This window comes from Argiope bruennichi, chromosome X1, assembly GCF_947563725.1.
Source record: "Argiope bruennichi chromosome X1, qqArgBrue1.1, whole genome shotgun sequence".
NCBI lineage: Eukaryota > Metazoa > Arthropoda > Arachnida > Araneae > Araneidae > Argiope > Argiope bruennichi.
This window is the reverse complement of record NC_079162.1, coordinates 127,988,307-128,003,242: the sequence shown is the minus strand read 5'-3', so window position 1 is coordinate 128,003,242 and position 14,936 is coordinate 127,988,307. Positions and strand designations below refer to the sequence as shown.

At 30.7% G+C, this 14,936-nt stretch overlaps 1 protein-coding gene across 2 annotated transcripts in view; it reads right to left on the bottom strand.

Moving 5' to 3' along the window:
• LOC129958573 (ETS homologous factor-like) overlaps positions 1–14,936 on the bottom strand; it is a 91,192-nt gene that overhangs the window by 29,332 nt on the left and 46,924 nt on the right. For both annotated transcript variants that reach the window (XM_056071141.1, XM_056071142.1), the window contains exon 2: positions 4,221–4,299. In XM_056071141.1, the coding sequence (XP_055927116.1) occupies positions 4,221–4,299 (79 nt within the window). The remainder of the gene's footprint in view (positions 1–4,220; positions 4,300–14,936) is intronic.

The following is a 14,936-nucleotide window of genomic DNA, read 5'->3' as shown; positions in this document are numbered from 1 at the left end:
CGGCTCGTGGGGTTTCTGGTTCGAGACCCAATTCCACCGAAGAATCGTCGTGTAAGGGGGCCCATTACAGGTTAAATCCGTCAGGGCCAAACGTCCTCCCGCCGGTGTGGAGTGGAGAGGGGGTTGCCAGCTCAGATGTCTTCCTCGTCATCTGACCGCGGTTCAAAGTTACGAGGTCCGTCCCTAAATACCCCTCGTGTTTCTTTAAAAAGAGAAGTTAATATAACAAAACTAAAATTAAATTCGTAACTACTGTATGCCAATGCCATGCAAGACGTTCTCTGTCTTACCCATGGTCCTCAAACTTTTTCTAACACCTTTATTAGAGAGTATGCGAGAACGTTTTGGAGAGATCACTCTCACTGCTTCTATTTTTATAATGACAATGATTCATTTTGAAGGTCTGATGCATTGAGATGACACATTTAATAATGACAATGTAATTAACAAAGTAAGCAAAAGAGATTTGAGTTTTTGAAAAAACACTTACAATTCAAAAAGTCATATCCATTCAGAAATAAATTTTAATGCAACCAACAAAAGTTTTCTAACTACTTTAAAATCGCCAGTGCTGATTCACTAAATAATTTATTGGCGGTATTTTTTTAAATTTTTTTTAGTATCGCTGATGCAACCTTACAGAAATATGGATTTAAGAGTCAAATAATCGGGATATTATGAAATCAAGTGGGATGGGTGACTACTTTTATAAGGCGGTGTATAAGTAGTCTATATTCTTAAAGAAGTCATTATGCAGAACGAGGAAAAATCCATATTTTTTCCTTAAAGTTCTTTCCTTGATCGCTTTCTTTGCTATTATCTTAGAAATAAATGATTTTCCTGTAGGAATTGTATATTGTTTGAGATAATGTGTCGGGTGATTAGCCAAAGCAATCGTATTCTCTTTCAACAAATCCACCAACGAGCCAATTACTTATGAAGGCAAAACTTTTTAAGAAGTGCAGGTTGAGGTGAATTGGAAAATTCTCTCTAAAAATAAGCCAATGTGCTCTACATATGCACTCATGAAATCCATTTTTAAAAGTTGCATCAAATATGGCTATATTCCATTGGTTTTATAAGGGCTTCATGTCATTCAATGCTTTTATTATCCATATGCCATTTTGAAATATGGATTATATCATATGTGACGCTGAGTGAAGAATCGATTTCATTCTTAAGTAGCTTTTCAAAAGTGATAATGATCTGGTTTGTGAGTTCATAATGATCCATTAAAATTCTATAGTTTCTTGTAATGAGAAGTTTGTTTTATTGCGTGCTATGTCTAGTAGTCACATAATACCGTATGAGAGGAAAAAATTTAGAACTCACGGGGCTTTTTCTACATATATAAGGCTAAGCAAATAATTCCTTTTGTATAACAAAAAAAAGCTATCTAATACAGAAATTATCTAACAAATAACATCACTTTTAGATAATGCTTTATCGAACCTAAAAAGAAAGGTGTTAAAAAGCATGGAGCGTGAAAAGCAATGAGATTTTAAAATATAAATTCATAAAATTCTTGCTGAATTTGGGTCACTCTTCAAATTTTACCATACTTAAAAATAAATGTTTAAAACAGAAGATAAAAAATATATATGCACATTCGTTTAATATTCGACCAAAACACTTTTAAAATTCGGTGAATAGTATGAAATTATTGACTAGGACTCTAATATTGTTATTAGAATTTAAAGGTATTTAAATTGTAATTGTAATAATAATTGCATTGCAATAATAATATTGTTTTCCTTTTGTAATCTGATGGTAATTATCTGATTGTGTTTCCAATAAATAAAAAGAAGCTTATCACCTATTTTGAAATAAAAAATAGGCCATCTTTTGCTTTTCATACATTTCATACGTTTAGCAATATTTTACTCCTTTTCCTGCAAACGGCATAAAGTAATAGATGGATAACATTATAGAATAAGTGTCGCTTTTACCAATAGGTTTTAATACGTATACTTGTAAATCAATAAAAAAAAAATAAAACTATTTTTACCCAAAGTATTAATTTAAAAATGTCAAAAGTTATGGAATTTTACAATAAATCGAAGTCAAAATCTTTAATTTTCCACATGGTTTCAAGAGCAGCTACTTATTTAACGCAGTTTGCTAAAATTAATAGTCAAATTTAAAAAAGTTAACAGGCTACTTGAAAGTTTCAGTCACGTATTTTAAACCGTGATTAAATTAAGCATGCGATACAAACACCGATCATTTGCAGACATTCTTATTAATTCAATTTGAACCTTGGGTGAATGACAGAATGACAGTTTTATTATTGTCTAGGCTATAGATTCAGAAATTAATTTTCACGCATTAGAGAACTAGTTTTAAAAAAAAATGAAAACATTTTCATTCAACTTCTCGAGATTAAAAGTGGGGGAGTTTTTGTTTTATTTAAAGATATAAAAAAAAATGTAAAAATTTTCAATAAATCTCCATATTATTTACAATTTTATTCAGCGATGAAACTGCAGAAGGCATAGAGAGCCTTAATCGTCAATTTGAGGGCGTTATATCATCCTCTCCCTCTTTTTTAGAATTTGACTTCTTTTCTGTTTAGATAGACGAAGATGATTTTTTTTTGTGGAAAAGTAATATTATGGGGATGGCATACAATTATCAAAAAAAGAGACACAAGGCAAATACAAATATGAAAACAGCATGGGAATAAAGGAATAAAAAGTAAAGGAAAGTTAAAATATATCAAAATAACATAAATAAAAATTAAGTTGTTGGATTTGAATGTCACTTCAAAACAATTCTTGGCCCATTGACGCTCCTCATCAAGGAGATTATTATTATTTTTTATCACGCATGGAGCCCTTTGAAAGTCGAAGTTTGGTTCTTGATTCGTGATTTGTGAGGATTATCTTTAACCTTTACCGTAGAGTCTGTTGTAGGAGTGTGGGAATGCCAGGAGAATATCCCTAGATATATTGTGTTGAATCACAATTTTCACCAAAAACGCAATGATCAAGCATAAGATTGAAGCGAGTGGGAAAAGAAAAAGAGGCCGATATTTAAAATGACCATAACATCTGCTGTACTCCGTTCTATATGCTTATTTAAAACTGTTTGCATTATATTGTACTAGCCGCTTTTGGCGACCAGCTTGTTCACCCAGATTACTGATTGTTTAGGCAGTGAAATTGTTAATATGGAATGTATTTTTTTAATTCAACTTGCTATTTTATACTACTGAACGATATGAATTTAATTGAATCAATCGACTATAAATCATTGAGGTACAAGTTAAAAATTGTAAGTACTGCGAATAGAAGAGGAAGTAAAAATATTACTCCGGAGGTAATGTCCAAAGAAGGAAGCTTAGAATAACTATAATTATTTGAAATTTCAAGTAGAAATGTGGCTTAAGAAGAAAGAAAGGACAATTTTTCTCGAATGACTTCTTCAGATAATCGGCACACGCATTCATTGCCAAGTAACTGAAACAAATTTTTAATTATATAAGGCGAGTATTTTTGATCCATAAGTATAAATAGCTTTGGTTCCAGAATCGGTCTTCTTCTATAAAGGAAATTTAGTCATACAGTTTGACATTTTGAGCGAGAATAGGGATTCTATTCCAATTCGGAATATATCATAATATGTCTCCAAGCAGCTGTTCAATGTCAATGTTCTTCTTCTGTTTTCCACCGAAGCCTTCAGTTGTTTTTCATGATTACCTAAATTTTTTCTAATATTCTGCAAAGTTGTCGTTATTGTTTTAGAGCATTTTTACCTTTCTCTATTTCATGTGATAGACAGCTAATTCATTTTCTATTGCAACGCCTGAATCCTTTTCTTGGCTAATGGATTGGTCATTCCATATAAGAATGAGTCTTTAGACAAGTTTTTTTATTTCTTAAGAAGACTCAGCTGGTTCCTCCACTCCATTGAAATATCTGATCTTTTCCTACTACAAATTTGAGGATGCAGCAGACAAGATAATTCTATGTTCTTAGGAGTTCGGCTTCGTAGGAGCACCAAACAAAATCTTTGCCACGAAAATTGTCTAATGAAGCATCTGTACCTGCTTTTAATTTATGTTCCAATATGTAAATCTGAGATACATATAGACAAAAAAAGTGTTTTTCAATGAAATTCTACTTAGTATACAACTAAAATTAAACTTTTCCAAAATTAATTCTCAGGTTACTGAATTCTTAAGAAACAAAGCAATATATAAGGAAAAAGATAGCTACCTCTAATGGAGACAAACCAGGTGGTTCAGGCGCAAGCATGATTTTGGGAGTAGGCAATCCTGGTAGAGAACGGTACTGACTGAAAATAAACAAAGAAAATAAAATACAGTTCGCCGTCAGCATAGTTGATTAAAATAACATATAAAACTGTTTAGATAATAGGTACTCTTTATTGAATTTCAATTTTCAATTGCAGAAAGTCGCAGATTTGAATTTCAGAATGAACTGCGCCATCCAGCAACCCTTTTTTTAAGTCTTTTATTGTATATTATATGACTTTGATATGAATGTTACATAAAAATATTTTATTAAAAATTAACTTATTTCTTTTGAAATAGGAAGAAAATCGACTTAGGAAGTCATTGTATCTTCGATTCCTAATTACAATTGAATTAAAAAGATTCTTCGTAAAATTGTATTAAAGATTTCATATATTATTTAATATCTAAGAAATAATATTTCTTGAAACAATATATTTTAACATTACAATTACTTAACAAATTAGCAGTCTGTGATAAAATTTGCCCAATGTCTTTAGTATACCTAAACCTTAAACTTAGAAAACCTTTTTAATAAATATCTACATCAAAATGAGCAAAAACGTTCTTACTTACTGATGACTATTTTAGCACTTAATAAATAAGAATTTCATCTTTGTTCTAACTATTTAACGTAAATTTGGAGAGTATTGCCATGTTAATAGAACTCAGAAACTTTATCATGAATGATAAAAATCCACGTGAACAGAACTTGGAAAGTCAACAACAGTAGGTCAGTTATATTGATTTGTTCTTTTTTCACTACATAAATATGTAAGAGATAAATAACTTTAGTGCGAATAGTCAGAGTTCTGAAACTCACAGGTGCCTTCAAATGATTTAAAGGCCTATTTTTTCCCAAATGCCTATCGATCATAGTTTTTAATTCAGCCCAACGAGTAATAGTTACTTTATTTTAATTTAATCGTTTTTAAGCTTTTTAGAAACTTACTTAGAAAGAGCGTTAAAAGTGCATTAGAATTGAAATAGTACTGTTTTTGTTAATATTTACATTTGAAATACGTACAATTTCACATATATTTTTTCAAAGGCTCTAAAATTTCCAAGGTAAATTATGATATTCATACTTATGTTGGTAAGTAATTATAATTAAAAAACATAGGAAGCTACAGTAAAGATCAAAAAGACGCTCATAATTTTTGTTCTCCAAATATTTACCACTTAATACAGAGAAAGTTTGAGAAAAATTCAAGAGAATTTATCTTATTTCTTTAACAGATGTTATTTCATGAAAAAAAAAAAAAAAGGATATAAAAAAATGTAATAATGCTAAACCTGTGATGAAAACGATAAAATATTTTTTTAAAAACCACAAGAAATTAATATCTAAAAAAATCGGATTAATTTACCAACGCAGTTGGAAAGAAATATTTTTTTAATGACCATCAGTTTTTCAGGCCATTTTAGAGAAAATAAACCTTGGAATTTCATTAAAATCAGATTCATCTTGAGAGAAATAGGAAAAGAAAATTAAATATTTGAATAAGAAAAATCGAATGAATCGATAAAAAAATATAGGGCAGACTGGACTTAGCTGTTACACAGGGTAAATTGTTACCTTCGAATTTTAAATTAACCGTCGACTGAAATTCACTTTTCTCTGCTTGTTGGTATCTCTCATTCGCGTGGCACCCTCGATGACTTTTAATCTGCCAATAATCATCTGCAAAAATAGTGCTTGTAAAAACATTAATTATATATTTTTTACAATTTTTCTTTCAAGTTTTCTTATCTTTTTTATTTTTATAGAGACCCTTAGGAAATATTTGTGTAAGATCTGTGCCACGAGAAAGCTCCGAATGTCACATTTAAATATTTTGTTCGACTGTATTATATCATTCTCACTCCCATCGGTGGAATGTCAGACATAGGGTCAAGAAGTTCCCAGAATGGTAGTTAGTCCTCGCCGCCCTGGTGAGTATGAAATGGTGTGGGGTCAACTACCCCGTATTAAAGACAGGAAGACATAACATAACTCCTACGAGAGGGGTTATATTGCGGCCGGTGATGGCCCTTAAGACTTAACCTTAGTTCTCACAAATGATGTCATGGCAGTGTGGTCATTTAATATATCTGTGTGCCTTTGGGTGGGTTGGAGTAGTCATTTATGGTTATACCACTCACATATAGCAAGATATAAAATAACGCTACAAGGGGCAACTTGATATAGTTCCGTTGGGGCTACTATTACAGTGTAACAAGTTGCTCGTAGTAAGTTTTAATTTTACAGAATGTTTACTTTTTTAAAGTTGATATGAGAAACTAGAAAAAAGAAATACGTATAATAGTACTTTCGCACAAAAAATATTTCCAGAGGGAGGGGAAGATACGATGATTTGCTGTTCATAGCAAACGCCAGCTAGTTAATGTTGTAATTAATTTCAAGACATTCTAAAGATTTTTCTAGTCATGGTAAGTTATAATTCTTATCAATATCCTTATCTAATTTAATTAATTAATGTAAGGGTAATTTAATTAAATAAATAAACAATATAGATAAATTTTATTAATTTTGAAAGATATTTCTTGGGGATCCTGCAAATAAATTACATTAATGAATCGTTTTTATTTCATACCCAGAATGTATTGTACCTAAATTTATTTATTAAAAAAAAAAAAAAAAACCTCCTCGGGTTTTCATGAATAAACAGAAGAGGAACTTCAACAGTACACAGATAGTCTTCATGAAAATATAACATGGCCTTTCTAAGGAAGTGTAAACATTGACATATCATTATTCAATTAAAAATCAAATAAAAATTTCCATTTCGATTATTCCTAGAATGAATGTGAAAATTCTTTCAATTACTGGCTGTTAGCTCAGAATAGCTTATGAAATCAAGTGCTTTATTTTCATAAACTTAATGTTATTCGACAAAAATTGCAAAACAATTCAAACATAAAAATATTATACTTGTTTTTATTGCTAACATATTGTATGTAACAAATAATCCCTTGTAATGTAGAGACATGCCCCATTGTGGGGGAATTTGTTACGATATACATATGCGCATAAAACTGTTTATACTGTTGAATCAACATTATCGATTCTTTTAAAAAATTTTATAGGGATCATCAAAAATTTAAGTAAATTTTCAAGGGTGTATTATAAAAATATTTGTAATAGATTAAAAAAAATATTGAAGAAAATAGTATAACCACTAGGCCCGGTTTCTTCTATATTCTTTAAATTACCTTTCATCTAGTGTTCTCCTACAATTTGAAGAAACGACTATGATCGGTGAATGATATATATATATATATATATTGTAATTTAATAACCTTATAATTTGGTAAACGTCAGAAATACCTGGAAGTCCTCTAAAAGAAATTATAAAGAGGTCATTAGTGTGATGTCTTTATGATCTGATACAATTTGAAGAAGCAGCTATGAACGGTAAATGATACATATATATTATAATTAAATAATATTAAAATGCCTGATAATCCTCTGAATAGTTCAAAAGGAAGTGAAAAGAGGTAATTAGTTTGACGCCTTTATAATAGGATGGAACAATTTTTTTCTGCCATTACAGTTCCGTTTTTTGCATAGTCAACGTTTACTGTTTTCCTCAATTTAAATTAACCCAATCTCATAAAAGTTCCTCAATTTCTGAATTATATTTAGAATTTTTGACGGTTCGAAACTTGCACGCAAATCCTAAGAGAGAACAAAACGTCTGACGAATCTCTGAGAGCTATGCTATGATAACATACAGTTTTCAACTTATAGGTCGGTTATTTGGGAGTGGATATCTTTTAAAATCTTTCTATATTGACCCGGCGCCCCATTCGCCGGACTGACATGTTATTCTAAAGAGAAGTTGTTTTATTCTCCACGGCAGATTTAGAAGTGGATTATCAATGGTCTGGAATTCACACTTATCCGATTCCTTACATTTATTATGGCGATACAAGTATCCAGTATACGGGGAGATCCAGTATCATTGAAATATAATTTCCTAATATTAATTATAGAAACGCTACGTATCATTTACCGCTGTAATTTAATTAACAAAATGAGTCCTTTAGAAATGAGTTTCTTAATATGTAAATGTAAATTCTTAATGTAAAAACATATATTTTTGAGTAGTTTCGGGGCCTAAGAGAGAGAAGACACTTTTGAATTTTAAACTTCGCTTTCTTCCATCCCGGGAGGAGTAATTTATGTACAAGCAAGAAGCGACGAGGTACGTCAATCTACATCACAGCACAAGAGTGAAAAGAGAAAAGAGCGTAAAGAGAACGAAATAGCTTTCCTCGGTCATCATACAATAGGAGATTCCGACATCGATTTAAGTAAGGCCCTTCACACGGAGTGTGGGAATTGCCTATTTCAGCAGTTTTACAGAGCTCGTGTTGAATTAATTAAATAAGTAAAGGTGGAATTAGATCAGGAAATAAGAGAACATTTTAGAATGAAGTTAATATGAGCTAAATTAAGATAAAAATTAGGAAATGAATCAGGATTTAATTTAGATTTAAATATATATATATATATATATATATATATATATATATATATATATATATATATATATATATATATATATATATATATATATATATATATATCATAATTCTTTTCTGCATTTCTATTAACTTGTTGAGATGGATGTTGAAAAAAAATTAAAAATCCCAATGCTCTTCTTCTGGATTTCTTTAAAACTAGCGAAAGTATTCCTCCCTCAGCATTCTTGCATGCTCACACAATGTGGCGTGTTTTTTGTTACATTTCGTGACAATGAAAATGCATTTTATGCCCCTTTCCTCCTACCAAAGATTCAAAATTCCACAATTTGGCGTTTATCGATTTTGGCTTCATCATTGCTGTATGCATTTTGTACCTCTTTCCTAATCATCCAAAATGATACTGAAATTTACATTTCTGACGTCAGGAGGGCATACAGAATTTAATTTGATTGGTGTGTTACGTTTTGAAAAACAGTTATAACTCCAAAGAAATGCTGAGGTTTTTCCAAATCTTTTCTTTCTATACTTCATATATGAGAAACTAAGAAGATTCATTGGGACCCTCTCTTCTTTTCATCTCAAGATCAATATTTTATTTTCCATTTTTAACGATAAGCTGAATGAATTTTTAACACTGTCCTTTAACATTTAGAAAAAATTCAAAAAGACTATGAATGGCAAGTAGGCATAGCAATTTCTACATTTCTTTGATAAAGATGTATACGAATTCGGGTTAATTCTTAGAAATAATTTTAAAGGGAGAATTTCATTCCTCATTCATTGCATTTTTCTCAGTCAAGAGTATAATCTTTGTGATAATTTATAATTCTTAATTGAGAAGGAAGTTTCTTACAGCAGATTATTTAGGGCTAATAAGAATTATGTCAGAATATTCTCAAGAGATAGAAAAATAATACTGTGTTTAATACTAATAAAAATAAAAATAAATTCTTTTCTAAAAATGTAGGTTTTTTTTTTCTTTCAGTTGCCTATTTTCGAACTGAGAGTAAATGCATGATTTATTCTGTGGGACCAGCTTCACCGTTCACCATTCAAGGGCAATAATTTATTATTTTTGTGAGCTGAGTAGTCATTTGAATTCTTAGTAGGACCTGTCCTTACCATTCGCGCAGTATAAACTACTTTTTCTAAAGGTATGGTAAGATTGTAATAAAGCTTTGGAAAAATAAACTTAAAACATGCCATTACAGTAGATTTATTTCCAACTAAAAGATCGCTACTGAGTCTCTTTTACTTTGACAATATTATCAAAAGGAGATTTGAAGGGATGAATAGACTTAACAAGTTGCACCAAATACTTACTTCATTTGAAATCAGTTTAAGAATGAAGAGAAAACTATGACATTTCGTTTGAACTCTTCAAGTATTTTGCAACTATTGTACATGAAAACAAAGTGGATTTTAGTATCGTTTTGGTGAAATGATTCGAAAATATTGGCTTGTTATCTCCTAAATATAACTGCATTAAAAAATAAGTAGAAGCATTTAGATACACTGCTAAATAAATAAACAGCAAATATGCATCGGTCTATTGAAATCACAAGGATTGAGGAGCCAGACTCTAAGCATTCATATTTGCACATCTTATTATTTGGCACTCTATTATATTTGCATTTATTCACTCTATTTGGCATTATTATTATATGGCATATTTTCATATTTTATTATTTGGCATTTAAATGAATACTACGCTTTTAAAATTTTCAAATTCTCGTTTTTAATATTGTTTCTCTCTTGTAAGTCAGCAAGATTTACTACTGTGATGATAAGCATCGATAGCACTAATGCACGTGTAAAGTTACGCAAAGATTCAGTTTACATAATCAGCAATGAAGTCGAAATGAAGGTTTACTTCTTTAAACTTGCAAAACTTTATCAATTAGCTCTATGAAATCCGATTTTCAAAATTAAATGGACATTTAATGGAAAAAAGCATTGCATGTAATCTGGCAGATCACGCATATAAGTGGTACATTTAAATTTAGTTCCCTAATGTTTATTTCTCATGAGGTGCGCATACATATTAAACATCTCACGAAAGAACACAGAAGATCAAAGGAAAATCCAATAGTTTATTTTGTATCGTTATGAAATCAAGAATGCTAAATTGTAAAATTATATAGGTAAAATTTTCAACTCAGAATAAATCCAATGTTGGAAATAGAGTATCGTTGATATCAGTGTAATAGAATTAGTTTATCTTAAGTGATCATCTAGCTAAGCATGAGTTCGATTTATGAGGCTAAATTCATGAAATATATCTTTCGTATTAAGATATCATCTAATCTCGTATGAAAACTGAAAGGTCAAATCTTAAATGCCAGGCATGACTTCAGGTGAGAACTTTAATCTAATAACTCAATATATTTACGCTGTATTTGGATGAAAAATTGTTCGAGGATTATTGAAGGATTTTTTAGATCAAACATTTATCTGCCATCAAAATTAGGATACTCATTTTGAACACAGATTCAGAGATATCATTTAATAGAAAAAGAAACTTGAAGTGAGAGGTTAAAAGTTCATTTATTTTGCTCTCGTGTGAAGAATTAATAAAGGAACTTGATGAAGCGTGTATCAGTAGCTGTATCGAGAAATCGCGAGAACTTCATCCTGAAATCGATTTACAGTAATTAATCTTCCAATTAAGCACGAGTTCTAATTAGAGTGTCAACAATTCAGAAATAAGCTAGCCGTCTTCCTGAAATCTCGCCTTCAACATTGTACTCAGTTAACAAATGGTTTTGAAGATGTTTCAGTTTTCCGCTTTGTCAAGTCACGCCAGTGGATTTCCACATCAGTTAAGTGAGTTGATGAAGAAACGGAGAACTTCAGCGGGGAGCCATCAAACCACCTGAGTTCCGTTACATAAGGGACTTTCGAAAGCTCTTCTGTCATTCAACTTCAACATTAATAACTTAGCCAGTTCAACAACTTTTCAGCAGAACGGTCATTTTTTCGCAAAACAGCATTCATTTCAACAGGCAATTTAAAGAAAGCAGGAATACGGGGTATTATATTCACAGTTTTTCTCGAACGAAATTTTGGCTTTATGTTTTGCATTCCAAATGTAATCGTCGAAAGAAGATGAATAGAAGGGACTTTCAATACGAGTGGCATGCTCCCTTAACCCTTTATGGGGCATAACTCAGGAGCATTGACAAATAAAACTTTTTAGGTTATACCATGATAAACTGATGATGTAAATACTAAAACATCAAAAGTTCATTGATTGCCTTTTAATATATGAGATAAGGGATGGTAAATATACTTACCAGGGATCGTTCAAGGAAAACTGAAAGTGGTAAGCATACTTACCACTGAGCGTTAAGGTTAAAAATATCATCGAACATTCATTGGTAAACATACTGACCACTCTATTGTAGGTAATTTAAAAGAACTTTATACATTTTTTTTAGTTAGAAATCATAGAATTCAAATTCAGTAATGTCTTACATTAAAGTCTGAAGCTCATTTTGTATTTATTAGGCTGCCTGGGCGGATTGCTACATTGCATAAAAATAAAACTGTTTGAATCTGATGCAGTTTTATTAATAACATCTTAGCCACGTTTTGCTTTAAGAAACAAATAAAAATGTCGTAAACTACAGTATTCAAATATCCATACATCAAAATTGAAGTCAAAATATGCACGAAATCCGTAACAGGAAGATTCTAACTGCATCAGCAGTTTTTGTTCCGTTTTAAAAATGAATGTTGAATTTAAATTAAATAAACTGAATAAAAAATAATGAAAATTAATTAAATATAAGAATATCTTAGACATAAGGGATATAACACAGTGGTATATCACGTCTGAAAACTTTTTCAGGAGTTAAATGTAACAACAAATGCTGGAACTTAATGTCGCTACGAAAATCCTTACATCGTAAACGGGCAATCGTGAGTATATTTACCACTTTTGAGTTTAAAGCATTTTTAACTATAGACTTTATGTATTTCACGGCTATTAAGGTAGCTCAATTGAATTTTAAACACCTGCTTATCTTATTTATCATTTTAAAATACTTATATGAGCCCTCATAAAAACTATTTTATAGGTGATAAGAATATATACAGGAAAACTATAAAGGGTTAAGCGTGTTTCCAAAAGAGCTAAAGTGAAGAACAAGAAAAAAGACGCCCCCACCTCGAAACTTTCTCGCACACTCTTTAATAACGATATGACCATCCTCCCACCGCAGAAAAACTGTGGACCTTGGGTAAGATTGTGAAAGATAAAAGCTCAGATTTTTAGTTTCAGTGTCATGAGTGTTTTGTGCTTCCTAGTATAGTAAAGAAAACCTAGTACATTTTGGAAGCCTTCTTTTGAATAGATTGAAACAAAGATTTGACACACAACTAAAATTTTAGTCGCAAGATCGCACATTCAAATCCATTTATATAGGTTGCCACATTTATGACTTATCAAATTCACATACATGTGAATGTACAGAACAACAGATGATTGGTTGATTGGTTGGTTGGTAGGTTTTATTGGTTGAATTTATTCCAAATTTGACACGAATCGGTACTTTAGAAATTTAATCTGTAAACAAAATTTTCTTAACTGGCTCTTCCCATTTTATAATTTTCGTGCTCATTTGTTCTCCAAGAGACAAACAAATTTTCTATTAATGTATTTCGTCCAAAATTTGACAGTCTGGAAATTTGGTCTAAAAATCATACCAAAATTCCTTTATCTAGTTCAGGAGGTTTTTAAGTTACGCTTTCACAGACAGACATAATACTAAGCAGGCGTTTTTAAGACACAAAAATGCCTGGAATTCTGTCAAAATCGAGAGGTTTCATTTTCTGAAGATTACAGTACTCTCTCTTCGTATCCGAGAAATTAAAAAAAAACATAGATAAAATAATTATTGAAAGCAATTGAACAATATACAGTCTGTTAAAGCAAGAATAAAATGTCACTCTCAAAAATAAGGAAATACATGTTAGTAAGAGAAAAAAAATTATATTAAATATTTCAAATGTTAAAATTCATTGAGAGAAAGGAATGAAATTTAAAAGAAAAAAATGTTGAGCCAACTATTAAAACTGATTGGGTAAATTAACTCATAAACACCAACAGGCTAAACCTGTGTCTGCGTGGTTTGTTTTAACTTGTTAGATTTCTTAGGGATTTTGCTATGCTCTCTTCGCCAAAATTGAGTAGACCAACAATACATTTTAATATCACAAGAACGAATTACATTTGAATATTGTAAATTATGTTTGCTAATGCAGGCGTAACATCAAATTGGCTTATTGGCTTTCTTAATAAGCTCATTAATTTACAAAAATATATATATATCATTTTTGAAAACATATTTTTTTTCTGCCACATAATAAAAATTAATTACTGAAATATTTTTTCTGCTGAATATTAAAGTTTTTTCGATATATTGTATAATATATTGTAATGTCGATCAGTAGCAATTCTTTTTTCTCAATTATAAAACGAATAAACATAAATACACCAAAAAGTTATTCCTCCGATAGGAGATATGAGCAACACTTTCTAGAAGTAGGCATTTGTTCATCTGGTTCTGAGTCTAGTAAATTAAGAAAGGATAAAAAAAATCACTTATAATGAACAAATATTTACTTAACGGGACTTCTTTGTATAAAGATGTCAGTGTGACCCGTCATTCGCTTCTAAATGGCATATGCTAATGGATTTAGCATTCTATTGATAGAATGTATCCGATATTTTAATCCAGAAGCTATTCTTTAAAACTCTAAGAGCTCTAATCATAAATGAAGTGTTTACCATTTCTTTATCCCTTTTGCCAACTTTCCGCTTGCCCATGTTTAAAACGGAATTGATTGGCTTAGTTGAAAATGATTTTATTTAAAGAGAAATGTAATTACTTTCAATTTGCATCGTCCCAAATAAATAGCTGCGACAAGTGTTCCGAAGAACTAGTTCTATGAATTGAGTTATTTACAGAAGTTCACTGCCATTTTGTGAACTTACACTTAGTTGTTTCCAAGGTAAGATCAACATCACGCAAATAAACAGGCAAAGTAACCGGTGACTTTTTCATAAAACAATATGTTGATCTCTTCCATTAAAGAATTGAATGCCATGAGGGTAACCTTTTGTGTGTCAGTTGACGAAGACCTGAAGAAATGTGAAGCCATCATTTTAATGATAGTA